This window comes from Sesamum indicum, linkage group LG12 (assembly GCF_000512975.1).
Source record: "Sesamum indicum cultivar Zhongzhi No. 13 linkage group LG12, S_indicum_v1.0, whole genome shotgun sequence".
Classification (NCBI taxonomy): Eukaryota; Viridiplantae; Streptophyta; class Magnoliopsida; order Lamiales; family Pedaliaceae; genus Sesamum; species Sesamum indicum.
Genome location: NC_026156.1, coordinates 4,831,640 through 4,853,788, shown reverse-complemented (window position 1 = coordinate 4,853,788; position 22,149 = coordinate 4,831,640). Strand labels below are relative to the sequence as shown.

General features: G+C 36.8%; 4 protein-coding genes across 8 annotated transcripts; 3 read left to right on the top strand and 1 right to left on the bottom strand.

The window, feature by feature from the left end:
* LOC105175657 (ABC transporter B family member 9) lies at nt 1,271-7,045 on the top strand. The gene is made up of 12 exons (XM_011098166.2): nt 1,271-1,810; nt 2,198-2,252; nt 2,367-2,542; nt 2,694-2,915; nt 3,001-3,239; nt 3,343-3,868; nt 3,953-4,226; nt 4,313-4,958; nt 5,048-5,276; nt 5,381-5,647; nt 5,730-5,993; nt 6,081-7,045. Exons 1-12 carry the CDS (start codon nt 1,568-1,570, stop codon nt 6,723-6,725), a joined length of 3,786 nt encoding a protein of 1,261 aa, XP_011096468.1. The 5' UTR covers nt 1,271-1,567; the 3' UTR covers nt 6,726-7,045.
* Nucleotides 10,761-12,509, top strand: LOC105175719 (protein SRG1-like). The gene is made up of 4 exons (XM_011098268.2): nt 10,761-11,028; nt 11,141-11,385; nt 11,848-12,172; nt 12,270-12,509. The coding sequence occupies exons 1-4, from the start codon at nt 10,825-10,827 to the stop codon at nt 12,507-12,509; spliced, it is 1,014 nt and encodes a 337-aa protein (XP_011096570.1). The 5' UTR covers nt 10,761-10,824.
* Nucleotides 13,626-16,144, top strand: LOC105175655 (eukaryotic translation initiation factor 4E-1). Its single transcript, XM_011098164.2, has 5 exons — nt 13,626-13,999; nt 14,637-14,802; nt 14,883-15,008; nt 15,559-15,624; nt 15,714-16,144. Exons 1-5 carry the CDS (start codon nt 13,719-13,721, stop codon nt 15,762-15,764), a joined length of 690 nt encoding a protein of 229 aa, XP_011096466.1. The 5' UTR covers nt 13,626-13,718; the 3' UTR covers nt 15,765-16,144.
* Nucleotides 17,222-21,762, bottom strand: LOC105175654 (transcription factor GTE9-like). Of its 5 annotated transcripts, XM_020698257.1 has the most exons (12): nt 21,523-21,762; nt 21,276-21,397; nt 19,827-20,862; nt 19,494-19,554; nt 19,324-19,416; nt 19,191-19,243; nt 19,030-19,093; nt 18,869-18,943; nt 18,501-18,616; nt 18,311-18,377; nt 17,861-17,982; nt 17,222-17,740 (listed from the first exon to the last, which is right to left on the bottom strand). In XM_020698257.1, the coding sequence occupies exons 3-12, from the start codon at nt 20,844-20,846 to the stop codon at nt 17,513-17,515; spliced, it is 1,899 nt and encodes a 632-aa protein (XP_020553916.1). In that variant the 5' UTR covers nt 20,847-20,862; nt 21,276-21,397; nt 21,523-21,762; the 3' UTR covers nt 17,222-17,512. The 5 variants fall into 5 exon arrangements, with proteins under 5 accessions (XP_020553916.1, XP_011096458.1, XP_011096463.1 ...); XM_011098156.2 differs by lacking the exon at nt 21,276-21,397 and having other exon boundaries at nt 21,519-21,762; XM_011098161.2 differs by lacking the exon at nt 21,276-21,397 and having other exon boundaries at nt 18,516-18,616; nt 21,519-21,762.

Here is a 22,149-nt window from a genome sequence, read left to right as displayed (position 1 = left end):
ACTTGCATATTTCATCGACTATCATAGAAAGATACATTCACTAGGTTTGGATTCATATTTTCCTATTTTCCGAAATAAGATAAATCATACTGAATGTTTGTTTTTGTGGTTTTACACCTTATTTGTGTATTTTTTTATTTTTCAACTTTCTTTTTTATAATATATATGTATATATATATACATTTATATATAATACAAAAGAGACATGATTTGACAATAAATAGTAATTTTTATCTTCAAAAAATACAACATTAAACATATAATATATTATATATATACATATTTAATATAAAAATATATATATATAAAAGAGATATGATTTGACAATAAATAGTGATTTTTATCTCCTAAATTCCAACATCAAATCTACAAATCTATACCACTTATTTTAAAATATTTTAAATTACCTTAAAACACAAATTCAAACATACCATCTATTTTCAACACACACTTACTTATCTTTATTTTCTCTCTCTATTTCCAAAATACAAAACAAAACGCTCAAAACACAAATCATATCAAAGACATAATAATTTGACAATGAATAATAATTTTTATCTCCCAAAACAATATTAGACATACAATACTTATCTTAAATTATCTCTAAAAATAAATCAAACATACATACTATCTCTAACACACACTTATTTATCTTTATTTTTTTCTTTCTATCTCTACAAAACACTAAAAAAAACTAATCCAAATACTATGATTAGTTTTCAGTGAGATCACGAGACAAAGCAGTAGACGGAAAGTCGATCACGGGCATGCAATGTGCATATCACCCCAACCACTTTTACAAATTTTTTGAAATATTTATAGCCCATTAACCCAATCAAGTAAGGCATGCAGGCTAGGTAATTTAATTCTATCGAACGTTAAGGAAAATTCAAATCGCATGTTTACAAACACACGTGATTTGTCACACTTTAATTACGAAAAAGAAAATCAAGAATCGCCAGGCCATACAACTTATTATTATTACGCATCATGTGGTATGATATAATTCAGAATGTATGGCTAGTTAGGTATTGCAAAACAGTTGCATACAATTATATATATATTTAGGGGAAGATTTGGCATTCTAGAACCTCTCTCTATCTCTCCCACACACACACTATAGATATATATAGGGAGTTGAAGAAAAAGTCAAGTTTGCTTTAAATCAGGAATTTGACCCAACCCCCACCTCTAGTTGGATTTCTTGCAATGCACCTTCGGATCTTTCCAACCATTATATATATACATGAATGTTTTTGTGGAAAGAAATAGAATTTCTGAAAGGAATTTGACAGGAAATAAATTTCATATCTCTCAACAAATTGACCCTTTTTTCGTTTTTGATCCCACAACAAATTACTTGTGTACCCACAAAATCGGAAAAGCTGTTCCCGTGTGCAAATATATGACCGTACATACGGGAACTGGAAAATAAATTTGTTTCCCGGCCGGAGCCAATTGAATTCTTGCCTGAAAAACAAGTTTGAATATTAATTGTTTTCTTGGGATCACGGCGAAGAAGGGGTCTTAAATTTTCGTTGAGAAAAAAGGTTAGCAAGAAAAGGCAATGGCTGGAGAAGCCGAGCCATTGCGGAACCACCAGCCGTCTGAGAAGAAAGAGGATCAGAAAGTCCCGTTCTATAAACTGTTTTCCTTTGCCGACAGGCTCGATGTGGCGCTCATGACCATTGGCACCATTTCAGCCATTGGCAACGGGTTAACGCAGCCCGTCATGACTGTTATTTTCGGCGAGTTGATCAATTCTTTCGCCGGGACCGATACATCACAAGTTGTGCATGTAATCTCAAAGGTGATAGTTCTTCTTCTACACGCTTTTCTGGTTCTCTATCTTTCTTGGATTTTCTTTCCCTTGATCCATGCAAACCACACGGATCCTTGAAGGAGGATGAACTTCGCCTCATGTGGATGAAAATTGAATTGGCTCTTGAAATTTATCTTCTTTTTTACTTTTACCGATTTCTGATTTGATGAAATTTCTTCACTTCGTACCAATTTCTTCATCACTACATATAGTTGAACCACACAAATTCTTGGATTGGTTTCCAAATTTTATCTTCTTAATTCGTGCTTAGATCTTTACAAAATGTAATAGGAGAAGTCTGGTGTTTTTCTCGTTAAACTTGATGGATGGATACTGAGTTTTACTCTATGCTCATCTTTGTCGCGCAATCTTCAGGTATCCCTCAAATTTGTGTACTTGGCTATCGGCGCTGGCATTGCCTCCCTTCTACGTAAGTCTTAAGGAATCTTCTGTAAGAATTTGTGTGTACTACATTTGTGACGTTATTACATGATAAGCAACGTTAGAAAGCTTACAATCTGTTCATGGACATCATGATGAGCAGAGATGATGTGTTGGATGGTAACTGGAGAAAGACAGGCAGCTCGAATACGAGGGTTGTACTTGAAAACCATATTAAGGCAAGATATCGAGTTCTTTGATACGCAAACAACAACAGGGGAGGTGATTGGGAGGATGTCTGGGGACACAATTCTCATTCAAGAAGCCATGGGCGAGAAGGTAAGCTCCTATCAAAACCAACTCCTGCTTCTGCTGCTGCGATTTGAGTAGTTCCATTAAACAGTAATTACTGAATAGTCAGCTTCCACAATTTTGCATCGTTTTGCTCTGAAATTTACTGCCCCTGACTCCTGAAAAGTGATTGTCTCAGGTGGGTAAATTCATCCAATTTATGTCGACGTTCTTTGGGGGCTTTGCTATTGCTTTTATTAAAGGATGGCGCCTAGCGCTCGTGTTATCTTCATGTATTCCTGCTCTAGCCATAGCAGGAGGATGTGTGGCTCTTATTATGGCAAAGATGTCAAGTCGCAGCCAGGCTGCTTATGCGGAAGCTGGAAACATAGCGGAACAGACAGTTGGAGCAATTAGGACGGTAAAGCTGTGTCTTCATTCAGAAGTTTCTATAGCAATGAAATTTAATTTCCATAGTATCACAGGATTGTTCATAACTGTTGCAGGTTGCGTCCTACACCGGCGAGAAACGAGCAACAGAAATGTATGATAGCAAACTGAAGACTGCTTATGCATCTACCGTGAAACAAGGGCTGGCTACAGGCTTTGGAGTTGGTGTAGTGTTGTTAATTGTCTTCAGTGCCTACGGACTTGCTATTTGGTATGGAGCCAAACTAATAATGGAGAAAGGATACACTGGGGGAATAGTAATCAACGTTATTATGTCCATTATGACTGGGGGAATGTAAGTGCACAATTATGTGATAAACAAACAAGTTCACTTTCTTGAAATCACATGCACCATCGACATTATTTGCACTCAACAGTTGTTGTTAATGCTTTACCAGATCGCTTGGCCAGACATCTCCATCATTAAATGCATTTGCAGCAGGTCAAGCTGCAGCTTACAAGATGTTTGAGACTATCAAACGTACACCAAAAATTGATGCAGCTGACACTAGAGGGATCGAGTTGGAAGACATGAAAGGCGAAATCGAGCTCAAAGATGTGTACTTCAGATATCCAGCACGGCCAGAAGTCCAGATTTTTGCAGGGTTCTCACTATACGTACCATGTGGAAAAACGGCCGCTTTGGTTGGGCAGAGTGGAAGCGGAAAGTCGACGGTTATCAGCTTGGTGGAGAGATTTTATGATCCTGATGCTGGAGAAGTTCTGATCGATGGGGTTAATTTGAAGGACTTGAGACTCCAATGGCTCAGAGGAAAGATTGGACTTGTAAGTCAGGAACCAATCTTGTTTGCTACTACTCTGAAGGAGAACATATTGTATGGCAAAGAAGATGCCACTGATGAAGAGATAAGGAGGGCCATTCAGCTTGCTAATGCTGCTACTTTCATCAACAAGCTACCACAGGTAAATTAAACTCTTTATTTGTTTTAAAGGGTCATATTGTTCTTTCGATGATTTCAGAATTTTACTGTATCAATTTATTCACAGGGTCTTGATACCATGGTGGGCGAACACGGCACTCAGCTCTCTGGAGGTCAGAAGCAAAGAGTTGCAATTGCTCGTGCCATTCTGAAAGATCCAAAAGTACTTCTTCTTGATGAAGCAACAAGTGCTCTGGATACGGAGTCGGAACGGATAGTTCAAGCAGCACTTGACAATGTTATGACAAATAGAACAACACTCATTGTTGCCCATCGTTTAACAACTATAAGAAATGCGGACATTATAGCAGTGGTGCATGCTGGGAAACTAGTTGAGCAAGGTATATGAATCTAAATTGCTTCTTCTCGTACAGTCTTAGTCAAATGCCATATACTTGAGATCTTCTCTCCAAAAATTAAATGCTAGGTACACACGCAAAGTTGATAGAAGATCCTGAGGGAGCATACTCGCAGCTTGTTCGCATGCAAGAACTGAATAAACAAGGGGCTGCCTCGGACATAGCAGAGACTGTTTTAGACTTAGACCGAAGCTCGAGCAAGTCTTCAAGCCGCAGATTTTCCTTGAGGAAATCTTCAAGCAAAGGGTCATCAAGGCGTTCCTTCTCACTTTCCTATGGTATTCCTGGTTTTGTTGACATCCAAGAATCTGAATCTCCAGATGATGATATAGATAAAAAGGAGAAAAATCCATTGATAAAACATAAAAAAGTTTCTATCCAACGGCTTGCCCACCTTAACAAACCTGAATTGCCATATTTGCTACTTGGAGCGCTAGGCGCAGGCTTAAATGGCATGACATTCCCGATTTTTGGACTCTTGCTGTCCTCAGCTATTAAGATATTCTTCGAACCTCCACCTCAGCTGAAGAAAGATTCTAAATTTTGGGCACTCATGATGGTTGTGTTAGGCGCGTGCACGGTGGTGGCCCTTCCGGTGCAGAATTACTTTTTCGGAGTTGCAGGTGGTAAACTGATTCAAAGGATTCGTTCGCTTTCGTTTAAGAAGGTAGTGCACCAGGAGATCAGCTGGTTTGATGATCCTGCCAACTCCAGGTTTGTCGATTTTCCAAGAAGTAAAAACCAAATAACTTTTGTTTTATTTTGACCGAAAAATCTGAAACGGAGGTGTTGTTCGAGTGCAGTGGTGCAGTTGGGGCGAGATTATCTACTGATGCCTCCACTGTAAGAGGCCTTGTAGGAGATGCATTAGGATTAATAGTGCAAAATATAGCAACGGTATTAGCAGGGCTTGTTATAGCCTTCACAGCTAACTGGTTGCTGGCCATAATAATCTTACTTGTCCTACCCCTTGTTGGTTTGCAAGGATTCTTGCAGATGAGGTTTTACAGAGGGTTCTCTGCTGATGCCAAGGTTCATTTAGCTGCTTTACTTATAAATTAGAGCGTAGAATCAAGATAATATCTCTACATATGTGGTTAATGAAAGATCAATGCTATTTTATAATATGCATACAGGTCATGTATGAAGAGGCTAGTCAAATAGCCAACGATGCTGTCAGCAGCATCAGAACCGTGGCATCTTTCAGTGCCGAGGACAAGGTGATGAAGATGTACGAGGCAAAATGTGACGCTCCTTTGAAGCAAGGAGTCAGACTCGGAATTGTAAGCGGAGCAAGTTTCGGGGCTGGTTCTTTTGCACTCTACTGTGCACAAGCATTTTGTTTCTACATTGGCGCCGTCCTAATTAAACACGATAGAGCAACATTTGGGGAAGTATTCAAGGTAATATACATTAAGTTCTTTCTGTTTTTGTGGTTTATAAATTTAAACAAGCTCTGGCGTGCTATAACGACAATTGGTGCAGGTTTTCTTTGCCCTGACGATGGCCGCAACCGGGGTGTCCCAAGCAAGCGCAACGGCTCCGGATGTCAACAAAGTTAAAGATTCTGCTGCCTCCATATTTGAGTTACTTGACAGCAAACCGAAAATTGATTCTAGTAGTGATGAAGGCACGACTTTGGCTAGTGTTAGTGGTTTGATTGAGTTACAACATGTGAGCTTCAAGTACCCGACTCGTCCCGATGTTCAAATCTTCAAGGATTTATGCCTAACCATTCCCCCTGGAAAGGTATCTATGTTCACTCTGCTCTCAACTCTTCTAGTCATTCTTCATTCTTGAAAAAGATTTATCATCTGTTCTTACAACCTTTTTCAGACTGTTGCACTGGTTGGAGAGAGTGGAAGTGGAAAATCAACGGTTATAAGTCTAATAGAAAGGTTCTACAATCCCGACTCGGGCAAGATATTCTTGGACGAAGTGGAAATTCAGAGATTCAAAATCAGTTGGCTGAGGCAACAGATGGGACTGGTCAGCCAGGAGCCCATTCTCTTCAACGACACGATCCGCGCAAACATTGCCTACGGGAAAAAGGGAGATGTAAGGGAGGAAGAGATCATAGAAGCAACAAAAGCATCCAATGCCCACAACTTCATCTCCGGTCTGCCTCAAGGCTACGACACCAACGTCGGCGAGAGAGGCGTCCAGTTATCAGGCGGACAGAAACAACGCATCGCCATCGCCAGGGCAATACTCAAAGACCCGAAAATCCTCCTGCTCGACGAGGCAACGAGCGCGCTGGACGCCGAGTCGGAACGAATAGTCCAAGACGCACTAGACAGAGTGATGGTGAACAGGACGACGGTCGTAGTCGCCCATCGCTTGACTACAATAGTCGGGGCGGACATAATCGCGGTCGTGAAGAATGGAGTGATCTGCGAGAAGGGAAGGCACGACGCGCTGATGCAGATCAAAGATGGCGTGTATGCGTCGTTAGTTTCTCTGCATACGAGTTCGGATTAACTGTCGTCGGTGGCAATAAAGATCATGCAGACGGTGGGATTCATGCATGGGCAGGCACGCGAAGCGATTGATGTAGAAAAGGAAAACAGACAAGACTGTCACGGCGAGTGAGGAGAAACAGATTCGGCCAACGGGGCCCAACTTAGTGTCAAGGTTTGAATAGTGACATTGGAACTTGACTAGGGAGGATTGACTCTGCACCATATGTTAGGCCCACAAAACCATAGGATTGCGCCAGCTCGTGTTGGCTAAGCTCTTTATAATTAACCTACTGAAGCAAAAATTCAAAATCAATCATATTGGAATTAATTGACTGTTCACTTACTCTCGCCGAAAATTAAAATCTAATTATATAAAAATTAACAACATAAGTCATTATATATATTTAGCCCTCACCAAATATTTTGACAAAAATTCAAACTCATAATGTGGGTATACTAATTCAATATTAACTATTAGACCACAATTATTGCGTGAATAAGAATATGCATGTATAAATATAATATACAATAATAAATAATCGGTATTAATTAAAATTAGAAAAGCAAAATAGTCAAAGCACGCGGATAAGTGCAGATGATTTTTCAAATTACAAAAAGTCAAAAATTCAATCTACTTGATCATATGATTAATAATTCTACCTTTTTTTATCAAAAAATTAATGGATATACTATTTTAAAAGAATAGTTATCAATTCACAAAATAAAATACAATTCAATTAATTATAAAATCTAATTTACATATATTGGAGTATTTAATAAAATTTTAATATTTTGAAATATTGTATGATATAATTAATTATATATAAAAAAGAAAAAAGGGACACCTCACATACTATTTAGCCGATTTTGATAATTTAAAATGTCCTGTAATTTGTATGTCGTTGTCAGCTTTTACAAATGGTTCGCATGTCCTTCTCAGGAACGTGATCTAAATGGCACGATTTACAGGGCACATAATAGTCAAACACGTAAACCACATTTCTTATTCCAAAATATGCACGTTTATTTAGTGATCTTAAATTATCCGACCCACTCCATTCTCCAATCACATTAATTAATGTTGCTCACCAAATTAACATCTCATAATTAATAAATTTGTGAGACCAAACACAAATTTTGATTTTTATTTGTTTGTATAATAATTATTAATGATATATATATATATATGTGTGTGTGAATTTATTATATTTAAATTCTTCTAGAAATGCTAATTTACACTCACACCTCTTCAATAATTCATTTTTTAATTGAAGCCTTCTTGTTAGGATTTTTGGATAAATAATTCCAACAAAAAATTTGCATAGTGTTTAAATTTTACCCCTTATTTAATATTTATGTGTAATAATTTTATACTTATTAAGAAAAAAATATAACGATGTTAATCTCACTCTCTATATATGTTATATTTATTCATTTATAAGTATAAAAATATACGTGTGGATGCCAAATAAGGACCAAAATTTAAAAAATTATATATATTTTTTTTTCTTATGTTAGCATTTTTCGTCCAAATCCTAATGAGGAGGGTCAGATGTAAATCGAGAATTTTCAAATGGGATGTATTTTCAAAAACAAAAAAATTAAAAATTATAATTTAATATTTCTAGAGGGAGTCTAAATTATATATAACATTGATAATTGAAATTTACGATATAGTTAAAATTAATTCACGGAACAAAAATATTTAAGTCGGCAAATCCTCTTATATCTATTGAAGTTTATTTATTCACTTAATTACTTTATATTTAATAAAAAAAAAAAAAAAATTGGCAATGCCGCAAATCAACCGGTAAACGATTGATGGAATCAATCACAGATGGGCACAATTATATTGGTGAGTGCAAATAAATATTATTCAATAAGAATCATAATAAGCACCACTCATTTTTTAGTATATAAAAATTAAAGTGTGGAGAAGACTAAACGCCTGGATTAAGGAAACGTTTCAATTGTGTGATCAAAGCGTACTGTTTATTATGGGACATGATGAGTTTATGTCTCATCCATCTCCATCAAGTTATTTATTTATTTCAGGATTTTCTTACCATCCTACGTAGGATCCCCATCTAATGGACCTTGTCTAATCATTAATATTTTTTTTATTTAAAAAATTATGATATCCCTTTAAAAAGAAAATAATTATGAAGTTCTTAGACAACAAGGTGAAATTAAATTACTACTTTACCTTTGTCAAATATTTTTTTTTTTTTATAAAAATACAGTTGAGAAAATGTAAAAGAATATGAGGGTGGCTAAAGTAAATCATTCGTAGGGGATATAATTCATAAAATATTGCAAAAAGTTTTAAATAATATAAAATTTATAATTCATAAGGGCATCTTGAACAGTTCATTAGAAAAATTTGATGCAAACGCAATGAAGTCTAACGGAATAGGCTCGTTGTTGGACGAATGTTGAAATTATAATGACAAACAATAATAAGGTATTTATAATTGTGTCAAATTTATATATAAGAGGAGGCTTCGATTTATCCTGAATATTTATAATTAAAAACAAGTATTAAAATATATCAATATTTACACGCATATTGGGGGTGATGATGTAGAAAAATGATATGAGATATAATAGTAATTATTTTCTTGAAAAAAATGAATAACATGTGGGTGTTGTTTTTTGTTGGTAGTGCGCACGTCGACGGTAATTTGCCTGCAGGTAAATAAAAATTACATGGAACTCTCCTAATCCTTCTTGACTCAGAAAAGTCTATTTTTGAACTCATCATAATCATGAGGTCAGGCAACCTCAATTTCATTTTAGTACGCAAATATCGAATTGAATTGTTCAATTCGATCAAATATAAATACTGAAATTTTCTTGGTGATTCTATTTGATAAATTGGTATACCAAATTATAGTATATTTAGATATATATCTTAATTAATTATGTGTTGTAGATCTGTTGGGAAATTTACTCCATCGATGCAAATGTAGCATCAACGGGCAATTGTAGTATTGTAGAGGGACATCTAATCCAAGTCGGGTTGGTCAGATTTGAACATATAACAAGTGTTATATACTTGTTATTTGATTGGTGTAAAATATATAAAAATAATCAATCATATTATTTTATAATTGATTTAATTCGATCAAATTTGATTTAAATAAAATCTTTTTCTACTATATACATAGGTTGTCAACGTCGTGTTTGAAGGCTCCTGTGTGGAAGATAAACCAAAAAGCTATTAATTGACTACCTGAAAGGCAAACATGCAAGACCAGGAAAGCTTCTGGAAATCGTAATCAAACGTGCCCATCAATATTCCGAATTTATTTTATTTTTGTTCGTGAGATGAAATTTGCGTTAAATTATAAAGTAAAGGAAAAAAAAAAAAAAAAAGAATTAAGAGTTCGACCAGTTAATTAATGGGGTTTAGTCAGACAAAACCGCATATAATCCCAAATTTGATGAAATTCAAACGGGGTTATACAATAACAGCACCTGGTCGTCGAATATATCATATACATACACACATATATATATATATGTATGTATATGCATGAAGAGTTATGAATATATGGAAGGAACTGAAATTCGAATATTGATTCAGCTCTTTTAATTTATGCCCATCAATCTACTCAATATATATAGCGAATATATATATATATATTTATAGTTGAATTGATTATATATAGGTTTATAATAATTATGCATGAACTGCATGTATATATTTTAAAAATGATTAATTAGACAGAGCTGGGTAGGGTGAGAATTGAGGATGAAATTTTCGCAACGAAGGTCGGAATCAGCAAGCGATTGAATACGTCAAAAAGAGTAGTGTTAATGTTCAATTGAGGAACGTGGCAGTTAGTTTTTGAAACATCTTCCCAGCTCCCATTATCATCACTTGGCAGTCATTGAGCATAAACACTTTCTGATCAAGTTTTTAATTAATTCATCATCAAGATTCCTCATAATTAGGAAACTACATCCTCTCTGTTGCCCTACCTATAAATACCCATTCCATCGCTTAATCCTCTCATACAGTGTGTGTGTGTGTGTGTGTGTGTGTATATATATATATATATATAGAGAGAGAGAGAGAGAGAGAGAGAGAGAAAAGCTGAGTTGAGTGAGAAATGGAGCTGAGTATTCAGGAGATGGTTAAAAAACATGTTGATGGAATTCCAAAGTGCTATCTTGTGGTTCCAGAACCTGCGGTTGAGGGAAAATCTCTTCCGGCAATCCCCGTCCTCGACATGAAAACTTTGCTTGCTCAAGAAACTAGAAATTCCCAGCTTCACAACTTGGACGCCACATGCAAAGACTGGGGCATATTTCAGGTTTTTATTTTTTACTTTTTTTATATTTTAATTATTTCTACTACTTCCCAATAAGTAGCTACACTTTGGGTATGTAAAATTTGAGACCTTGGTTGTTATGATGATGATGAAGCTGGTGAACCACGGCGTGGAGACGTTGGTGGAGAAACTCAAGTACGAGATTCATGAATTTTACAAGCTTCCTTTGGAAGAGAGGTTGAAGTTCAAGATTCGGCCTGGAGATATTGAGGGTTATGGTCAAACTGCTATTCTCACTGCCGATCAAAAAGTTGACTGGGCTGACAGATTTTACATGTTTACTAATCCCATTCACATAAGAAAACCTCATCTTTTCCCAGAGCTCCCTTCATCCCTCAGGTCCTCTCTTCCTCTCCTCCATATAAATCTCATCTTTTATTTAATCTTCTTTCCTTTTTTCTTTTGTGTGTGTGTGTGGTGGGGTGGTGTTTGTTTTGTAATCGTATTCGTATTTGTATTCATGTTTTTCACATGTGTATCGAGATGTGGTACTATAGCTAACGACAACGAGCAGTTGGGTAACATGTAGATGAATAATAGCACACATATAATCCAACAATTCATTAATGAATATTTCATCGCATCCAACCATATATAATAGCGTGATCCAGCAGTTCATGAATTAGATCCCGTCTATATTTTAGATCAGAGACTACTGATGATGCAATGCTTACATGATATATATTTATTTATTTATTTATTCTTTCTTCCGAAATATACTGAAATTGACACTATATATATATATATATATCCAACTATTTTGTAAAATTGTCAAATATAATTTAATATACATGTGTGCAGAGAAACCCTAGAAGCTTACATACATGAGCTACAAAAACTGTCGAGGGCTTTATTTGAATTGATTGCGGAAGCACTTAAGATCGAGAGGACAGAAATAGAAGAAATGTTCGAAGATGGGATGCAATCAATAAGGATGAATTACTACCCGCCATGCCCGGAACCCAACAAGGTAAATGGGCTGACGCCCCACTCCGACGCCACCGGAATCACCATCCTCCTCCAAGTCAATGGAGTCGACGGCTTCCAAGTCAAGAAAGATGGAGTGTGGTTGCCTGTCAGCCCTCTCCCACATGCCTTTGTTGTTAATATAGGAGACGTCACTGAGGTAAAATTATATACATCAATTTACGACCCATTTTCGTTTTTTACTGCATCATCATCATCATGATCATATATATGCATGAACACGTAGCGATTTGCAGATATTAAGCAATGGATTGTATAAGAGCATTGAGCACAGGGTAACAGTGAATTCAGAGAAAGAGAGGATCACGATTGCAATGTTCTTCAACACCAAACTGAAAGCAGAAATAGGGCCACTGCCATCCCTCTTACTCAAACAACCCCCACTCTACAAGAGCATGACGGCGGAGCACTACGTCAAAGATTTCTTCTCCCGGAAGCTCAATGGCAAATCATTCCTCAACTACATGAAAATTTAATTAATACAAATTTAAAGATTTGTTATCTAATATTGTGTGTTTCTTTTTGTAATTTTTTCTTGGAACAATAATATGTATTGCATGTGCAAAATGTTTTATCAGATCAGATTTGGTCGAACCAAATCGCATAGCAAATGTATGACACTTATGATATACTTGAGATTGATCACTTACCTTGAACTATACATCACACTAATCATATAATTGATTTTGATCTGACCAAACCTGATTCAAATTAAAAAAAAATTTATATTTAATTTTCCTGTAATTAATGTAAAAGATCATGCATCCACACATGAGGTCCTTTTTTCTTTAATAGAACTATTAATATTACCAATAAAATTTTCCTCATGAGGTCCCCAAAGGTCCATATAATTTAGAGTTACACTGACCACAAATGATGTGGACCTTTTGGGACCAATTAATTTTGACTTTTGAGAGTACTTAAGTATTGTCCCCCCACTCCCCGACCATAAAATTATTATTATTATTATTTAAAAAAAACCATAAAAAAGATGAAAAATAATAACAATATAAAAACAAAAAAGAAATTGCAAAATTTCGTAATCTAAACTTGGCATGACCCGCCAAAGAGGCCTTGTATGAATAATGAGGTTGAAGTCTCAGCCGCTATATGATTGTACGTTTCAGTCTCATGAATATAGATTGGTAGTCTGGTTTCAAAAGTAATTTTTGTTCTTTTTATTTACATATTGGTTCATTGAAAAATAGGGTTTAATGCAATTTATCCCCTGTAATATTTTAAAATGACTCTTTTATAAAAAAAATAATAGCAATTTATCCTTTTCTATTTTTTGAAATAACGAAATAGCAAAAAGTGGATAATTTGCTTATTTACAATATCATAAGGGTTGTTTGCATTTTGTCTTTTAAAAATATTTAATCATTTAATGTATTAAATTAATATTAAATAATAGAACAATGAACCATATAAAAAATTTTAGAAAGATTTGACATCAGATGTTAGGTGCAAATCTTTGGAAAGCCCAATATATGGATTCAGACATTTGGGCGGCCCAAATAAGAAAAATAATTGGGTCGGAGAAGGGAGTAGTTTCTTGAAATTCCAGAAAAATCCTTTGCTAGGGTGGGAATTGTGAGCTTGACAGGGTAAGAACTGAACCCAACACAAACTACAGCAGCACCAGTTCACAAAGCAGAAGAACCCTTAAAATTACAAGGGAAGATATGGTTGACGAGACGGAGAAATTGGCTTCCAGCGAGGAAGCAGAGAACTCATTGATGACCCATAACGTTGGGGGAGAGGAATCGGAGGTGGAGGAGGGGGAGATCGTTGGCGGCGATTCAGATGATGCCGCCAAGGCGATGGCGCCGCCGCCTCCCAGGCATCCATTGGAGAATTCTTGGACGTTCTGGTTTGACAATCCTTCTGCTAAGTCCAAACAAGCCGCATGGGGAAGCTCAATTCGCCCTATTTACACTTTCTCATCCGTCGAAGATTTCTGGGGGTCTGCTTTTTATATCATTACATCATACCTTTTTTTTTTTTTTTTGGGCTTTTGAGTGTGATTAATGGACTTTCTCTGGTTCTGTGTTCGAATTGGGGGGTTTTTAGGTATGCGACTTTGGGAGTTTGTATTACGTGGGTTGTTGATTTGTGCGAGTTATCTTTATGTTCGGTAGTTTTCTGTACTTTTTATTCTTCTCTCAAGATGTTGTGGGCAGTTCTTTGGTTACATGTGTATGATATCACTGAGCCTGAGGAAAATTAAGTGTGTCAAAGGTCGAGCATAGCTTGAGATTTTGATTGCTGCTTCGTGTACCCCTTTTGGAGTTGTTGCCATTTCTCTTGTCACGATGATGAATAGTCACTCATGCAATTGTTATCAGGAAAAAAGAAAAAAAAAAAGATGCTGGAAATCTCGAGAGGTTGTTGTCAATATATGCAGGCCACTAGGGTTTTAGGTCTCTCTCTCTCTCTTTGTAATGGGCTACTGGCCTAACCACTTTGTTTGATCATATGATTTTCTTCCAAACCACAAGGTTGTACTGTACTTGGCATTTGTTGTTAGTAATTTCAGTTATTATAGTTCTTAATAACGTTGAGAATTGTGATACCATAATTTTCCTTTGCTTGGCTTGCAGTGTTTACAATAATATACACCATCCAAGCAAGCTGGCAGTGGGTGCAGACTTTCATTGTTTCAAAAATAAAATAGAGCCAAAGTGGGAAGATCCTATTTGCGCTAATGGGGGGAAGTGGACCGTGAATTTTTCAAGGGGTAAATCTGATACTAGTTGGCTCTATACGGTATGTCTCTTTATATCTTGTTGGGAATTCCATCTCTCTATTGAATTCTCCCCTCTTATTCCCTTTTGCATTCCTCTTAGTTGCTGGCGATGATCGGGGAGCAATTTGATGATGGAGATGAAATATGTGGAGCAGTTGTCAGTGTCCGAGGAAAGCAGGAGAAAATTGCTCTTTGGACCAAAAATGCTGCAAATGAAGCTGCTCAGGTTTGTTTGAGAATGTAACTCGAAATGTTCCCTAGCATTTACATGTTATTGTTATAATGACCAGTTCTGTTATCGCGGGTCATAGCAGGTGTTTCACATGGTTATATTCCAATTCTATTTTTGCATGCCATTTTGCTACAGTTTCTTTAATGTAGGTGATAAAAATACCATCCGCCTTGAGATTTCCGATAAGTATCGTAGAATCTTCTAGGCATGTGGAATTTGCTGTATGACTCCTCAACTCTTTCCGAGTTTGAGATAGTACTCCTATTCTTGTGCGCAAATAATTTGATGGCACAAGCTAACAGGCAAGAATTATCTTTACCATATACCGTTTAGTGGTTCAGAGTAAGCACGCATGCAAGGAGCAATGCGGTGTGTTCTATGTTTGAAAAGATTTCAACCATAAAGGAAGTGTCCATATCAGGAAGAGGATAATATCTTGAAATTTATGCATGAATGATTTTTGTGTTTGCAGCTTTCTTTATTTGTGCAATTTTCAGAACTCATGCTTATTGTATTTTCCTCTACATTTCTTGACAATTTTCAGCTGAGCATTGGAAGACAGTGGAAGGAGTTTCTGGACTACAATGATACAATCGGTTTCATATTCCATGTAAGTTCTCCTTTTGGAGTTGACCTTGAGTCTTTGGTGTCTTATGCATCGTTTCATCTAGGGATAAGTTGCCATCTGGTCTCATGCAGGATGACGCCAAGAGACTTGACAGGGCTGCCAAGAATCGCTATACTGTGTAGTAGTTCAGTGGTTGAAATTGAATTCCAAGAGGTTGGCTCTGTCAGAATGGGGGTGTTTCTCCTTAACATGAAATATCACCACTGACTCGACTTCCCTCCTTGTTTAGGTCTTTAGATAATTCTTGTGGGAGTTAAATACGACGATATCTGCGCGTATTTTAGAGCACCAAGTCAACTCCTATTGTATTCTGATAGGCTGGCTGAAATTTTTCTGGTGATAAAGTAGAGAAGATGGAACCGAGTTGAATTTATGTTCTACTCCTACATTTGTACCTTGTTCAGTTGGCTTAGCCACGCGGCTCAAGGGCCTTTTCTCTCGGGCTTGTTTGAGCATTTGTTAAGTTTATTTATTATGATATGCAATCTCCTTCTATACTAAATCAGAAGAAATAAACCTTATAGATTTAGATAATGTTAACTGCTATAGCAGAGGCCAGAGCGTAGTAGTAGCATCCTTTTCATGCATTTATAGTTTTTACATATTTGAAATGTTGGGTGTCCTGTTGCACAGGTGAAGACCACTAGATTAGGTAGTAGAACTTCAGTCCCAATTTATTAAAGCACAAGTATGAGTATTGCATATGATTCAACAATTATTAATTTTTGTTACAATTAATTATATATTTGAATGTTGAGTGTTTCGTTGCATGGGTGAAGACCATCAATCAATGTCATTAGAGCTTCAGTCCCAATTTTTTCCCTAAAACATAGTGGGTGGGGGGTGGGTGTTGAATTACATGAAGTTCCATATGTTTAGCACAATTGTCATTATCCCTCGTTGGTCTATATTTGATAAAATTATGAGATCATCAGATATAGGCTTGATTTTATCTTTATCGTAATTAAATATTGAACTAGGTGGATGGAAAATTTGTAAAAGAAGTAGTCCATTTAGACCAAAACATTCCAGAAAAAAGTTTTAAAAATAAGCAAAGCTATAATTTATAACTCACAAGAATATTTTAATTTGGAAATAGATGAAAACTAATGAATTAAGCAAACCGTTAGTTATTAAAATTAAAAGGTATTAATAATTTTTTTGAAAAGTATCCGTAATTATTTTAAATTTTAGAAGAATTTCTGTAATTTATAAATCATAACTACTATTCTATATAATTCAACAAGTGTGACATCTTGTTGTTTCTGGAGCTATCCAGGAAAGGTTTTGAAATTGGGATTTTGAAGCTATGATCGGTTAAGTCAGATTTAATTACGTGCACATTCATCATCGTTGTAGATATATATTTCAGAGTAAAGTTTTATGTATAAATCCGTTGAATTATATTACATTAATACCACACAAGGGGTAGTATTTTAAAATGATTTAGAAGAATCCTTTCTAATTGGTAGACCAATCAAATTTATGCGACTTCTAATAGCTGCAATTATAAAAATATTCATCAAACCTAGAAAGTGGAATGAAAATAAATCTGGCCGCAGGAAAAACCAAAACAAAATTCGAGGCACATCGTGCAAAAGTATTCCAGGACACAGACACACACCTTAATTCAACAACTTTTGACATTTAAGTCTGCTACTCCACACACTTAACAGATTTTCGGAGCTGACATTTTTAGAAATAATTATCATTAGCAGATGCACAAATCCTACACACAGGGCACAGGCAATCAATCCATTTTCCCAAGTGTTACGTGTCGTATATCTCAAAGGAAAAACTGTGTACAAGTAATACCGCTCCAAGCACTTGAAATAGAAGATTAAACACAAGACCAAAAGCAATTAGGCGACTAAGACAGAATCTCCCCCTCTTCTCCATCCCATGTTGCATCTTCGTCCTCTTCCAAATAATCAGCTTTTATGTACAAGCCAAGCTGCTCCAACAGGTTTCCAGGGTGAAAGACTTTCATCACATCGCACCCCTCTCCATCAAGTAGATCAGACGGGGAACCACAACACAACATCTCCAAGTCTTTCCAGATATCTACATTTTCATCAATCAAGACGGTTCTTCCCATCTGCAAAACAAAGCAGGAAACCTCAACACCAATGCAAAAAACCTACAGAAACCCATGCAAATGTAGAGAAAACCACCAACTTAGTCCGATAGGTTGCCCAAACATGAATGGAAAAAATACCTTTTCTAGTGCCATCCTTGCAGCCGCTCTTTCTCTTTCACGTTGCATCTTCAAATCATTTTGCAGCCTTCTCCTTGAAGCTTCTTCAGCAGCTCTGATTTCTGCTTCAATCCTAGCTTTCTCTGTGAGCCACAAAACTTAGTGAAATAGCTTGATCATAAAGGATGAACAAATACAGAAAGGGGGGGCTCTGAAGTCACTATACGAAATTGCTCAGTTATTCCTGTTAAAAGATGAAGTCATGAACGATACCCAGATTACTGCATCTATCCAAAAAAGCTATAAAGGGCAACTTCTGCTGTTAAGCTAATAAAGTTAAGGATGTTGAGGGTGACAATTTTGAACAAATCAATACTCTACAAATTTTATCTGTACACACTTTAATCAATGAAATTGATAAATTCATATATAAATGCAGTTGATAAGATGAGTCAAAGACGTTGGCGTCACCTTTTAGTTGTTCCCTTTCCAGTTTCTCTCTTTCTTCCTGCAACCTCACAGGATCAGACTTCTCACTCTACAAAATGACCACCAAAATCCAAAGCACCACAATAAAAAAATAATTAATGCGTCGCTAAACCAATCAAAATGACAAAAAACATGTCCTGATAAAAATTCTGTAAAAGCAAAGGATCATTACATGGTCCACAAGCACCTGATGTGTAGCTTTGAAGATAGTATCCGCAAAGCGAGTTTTTAGCATTGCAGCACGCAAAGCCTTCTTGGGTGACATTTGCACATCTAGCGAATTCCAGCCTATGAATGAGTAAAAAAAATCAAATTCCAGGCAACAAAAAAATATAAAATATGTGATACAAAGTATGTTCTTTCACGAAATGAAAACAGGTGGAAAACATAAATAGCCACATCCGTACAAGCTATATCATGTTACTTGGTAAAACCAATGCTTAAATGTCAGAAAAATCAAACAGAAAGTGACAAACAGTTGATAGTCCAGCAGAAGGTCACAACCATCGTCTGGTGGATGATAGTTGTACAGTAAGATACCTTCAACAGAAGCAGCACATATGGCCGGGGTTGACAGGTGAGAGCTGTTTTCGTCATCGAGAACAACTCCAGGCCCTTGAATCATTTGCAAGCATGTCAATGCTCAAATAACCAAAACCATTTGAAGGTGGGCATAATCTATAAGATTAAAATGCTCTCACCACCAGAATCTGGACCAGAGCTGTTTGTATCAGATGCCAGAGAACATTTCACCTCGGAACCCTGCTACATCAAAAGAAGGCCTCATAAAGCAATTTTGCACCATTCATACACTAAATTATTCTTAAAGGAACTTCAAGCATCACTAGTTGCTGATACATACACGTCTAGAATCACTACAATGGTCCTGTTCCGATGATCTTTCCGAGGATATATCTGAAATTGATAAATGGTTGAGTTGAATAACCACCAAAAACCAAAGCACACATAACTACAGGAGTGAGAGTCTAGCTCACCGCTCATGCCAACACATGATGAACATTTAGCTTCAGTCGAATCAACTGATTGTCTGTGATTGGCAGATGCACAAGCACCTTGACCGCAATGTTCTATGCCAATAAGAGACATGGCTGATGAGCTCCTAAAGTTAGCCAGAAAGCAGAAACATTACTCTGCCACATCATACCTTTCTGCACAGTTCTCCTCAATGAGGGAAATCCTTTTTGCACAATCCTTGCAGGCGTGACCTTTTCAATGAACAAAAGATTCGAGCATTAGCATGTCAATGGAACTAAAACACTACTTCAAGGAAACAAATTCATATAAATTAGAATGGACCATTACAGGAAAATAGAGGCATGAATATGCAGATGATTGTATCTATCACAATAGAGAACTACAAGCTTCCACATTGATGTAAGAATCCGAATACAATACATAAGCTTGCTAACTCGAGAAAGTCAGAATCAAATGCCAATCGACCACAATAAACAAACTATTTGATTGAAATTATCCTTACTTTTCCATCTCTTGCTTCCATGCAAACTCTAATTTCTCTTCTCAACTTGAATAAAGTGTCATCATCGGCCGAGTCAATATAGGCACCGAGCCTTTCTTTGTCAAGACCAGTCAAGCTAAATTTCTGAAACACATTCCGCAGCTTTTCAGTCATCTTTTTGCTCAGCACTTGCACAAGCTCTAACCTAAACTTCTCTTTTTCCTCAAATGACATTGACTTATAGGTGCCGACTTTTATGCGCAAGGCAGCTTTGTTAAGGCCAATCAGCTTCGTGTCCTGACGCACCTGCCCTACTGTCTGCTTGGTGTGGGGGCCATTTTTTTCCATGTAATCAATTCTACTGGCCTGTTCAACATTCTTACTATGCTGCATTTTTGCCTCCAGTATCTTCCATCTTCTATTGAAATTTCTATCCAGTTTCTTTGCACAGCTATGAACTCTATTGTCAGGAGGATTATACAACATTGCATTGGAAAAAGTCAGCCTCACATCAGCAGCAAATTCCTCAGCACCAAAGTACATATTGCCCTCTAGTTTGCGTTTTATTGTTCCCAAATCCATGGGTTCAGAGATTACTGAGAAATAATCAGGAATGTTCAACTTCACTGGGTCAACTGGCTCACTGAAAATCCATCCATCAGGGTGATTCATCAATTCTTTCAAAACATTACCACACTGAATTTTCAAGTTGCTGTCTATCTTCCGCCTAATCCCCCTTTCACCATCAAGAGAAGTCTCTGGCCTCCGCTTGTTGGACTTTGCTGGCACAGATGACTTCAGGAGAACATTTGCCTCAGAAAGCTTATTTCTAACTCCAGCCACTCTGTCTCCTTGTCCACAGTTTATAACAAGCTTCACAACATTTTCCCGTGACTTATCCCCGGAATCATCCCTTATCCCTTTGGTAGTTATTTTGAACTTCAACTTCCTAGGCGCTGTGTTATCCTCAGCTAACATGGTCGAAAACTGCATTGGGTAGCAACTCCGGATTTTATCTTGGTTAGCAGCCACCATAACCATTGGCCTCAATCACGTCCTAACAAACAAAACAAAATAATCATTATTCATTCGAGTTGACATTAATGCTTGGCAATGGAAGTCCGGAAAAGTAATACCATCGATTGGAGATCCAAAGACATTTATTATGCCAAAGTTTCATAAATACCATTATGATGCATAATCAAGTGTTCTCAAAGTACAATTAAACTGCGATTTGGGATTCCCAATTCAACACATAAATCCAACAAAACAAAGAACAAAAGAGTATCCTATCTTATCATACAGTTCCAAATATTCAACTTCCTCAACTAATTATATATGAGAATGACATACGGAGAGTACTGCAAACAAGAAAATCAATAGGCAGAACCAAAAGACAGCATGGACGAAAAAACACAATCATCGATAGCAACTAACAGCGAATTATAATTAGGAAACATCGATATTTACCCAAACGATTAACTCTTTAAACCTTGGACTACAAGTAACAACTTCAGGACACAAGAAGTTCGGCTAATTCAAAATCACGCAAGAAAAGAATCACATGTGCATACAAGTCAGCGTCACTACTCCTGGAAACACACAAGAAAAGACCCACAAGTGAAAACCCAGAAGATATATCCCCCAAGAACGCAAAGTAAATCAAAATTCAAGAAACAGAAGAGGTTCATAGTTTCTTGAAGCATAACGTACTCACAACACACGAAACCCCGAAAGCCAAAAGGGAAGACTTCTGCATCGGCAAGACGGGAAAAGAACAAACAGCTGGTAAAGAGGGACAGATCAAAGAATTTCGGAAAGGAAGATATTTATGAAAGGGAAAAGAGTCCGAGTCCGAGTCCAAGAGAGAGTGAAACAGAACGAGAGAGGTTTTTAGGGTTTTAAGTCTGCCTGCCCCCTCTCCCTCTCCCTCTCCCTCTCAATCTCTATATGGTAATTACCGTTTGACGCGTCGTTGATGTTTTTATGTGCCGGCTTTGGATTAGTTAATTGACTAATATGCCCTAGGGGTAAAATTGAGAGGAAAAGGAGGATTTGTTGCTTGAACCCCAAGCTGAGCATCAGCGTCAGCCGCAGCCGCAGCCGCCGGATTATTATTACATATAAAAATGAAATCTAGGAAAAATCATCAACGACACGGATTTTAGAGATGCAATAACGTGGACCCCACCCGGCCAATTAATTAATTAGCCCCCTTGACTTTGGTAAATCAACTCCGACACCTACCATTAATTAAATAACTACTTACCTTTTTTTCTTATTTTTCACACTACTTTTCAAATAATTACCTTTCATTCATGCCCCCCCCCCTCCCCCCCTTTTT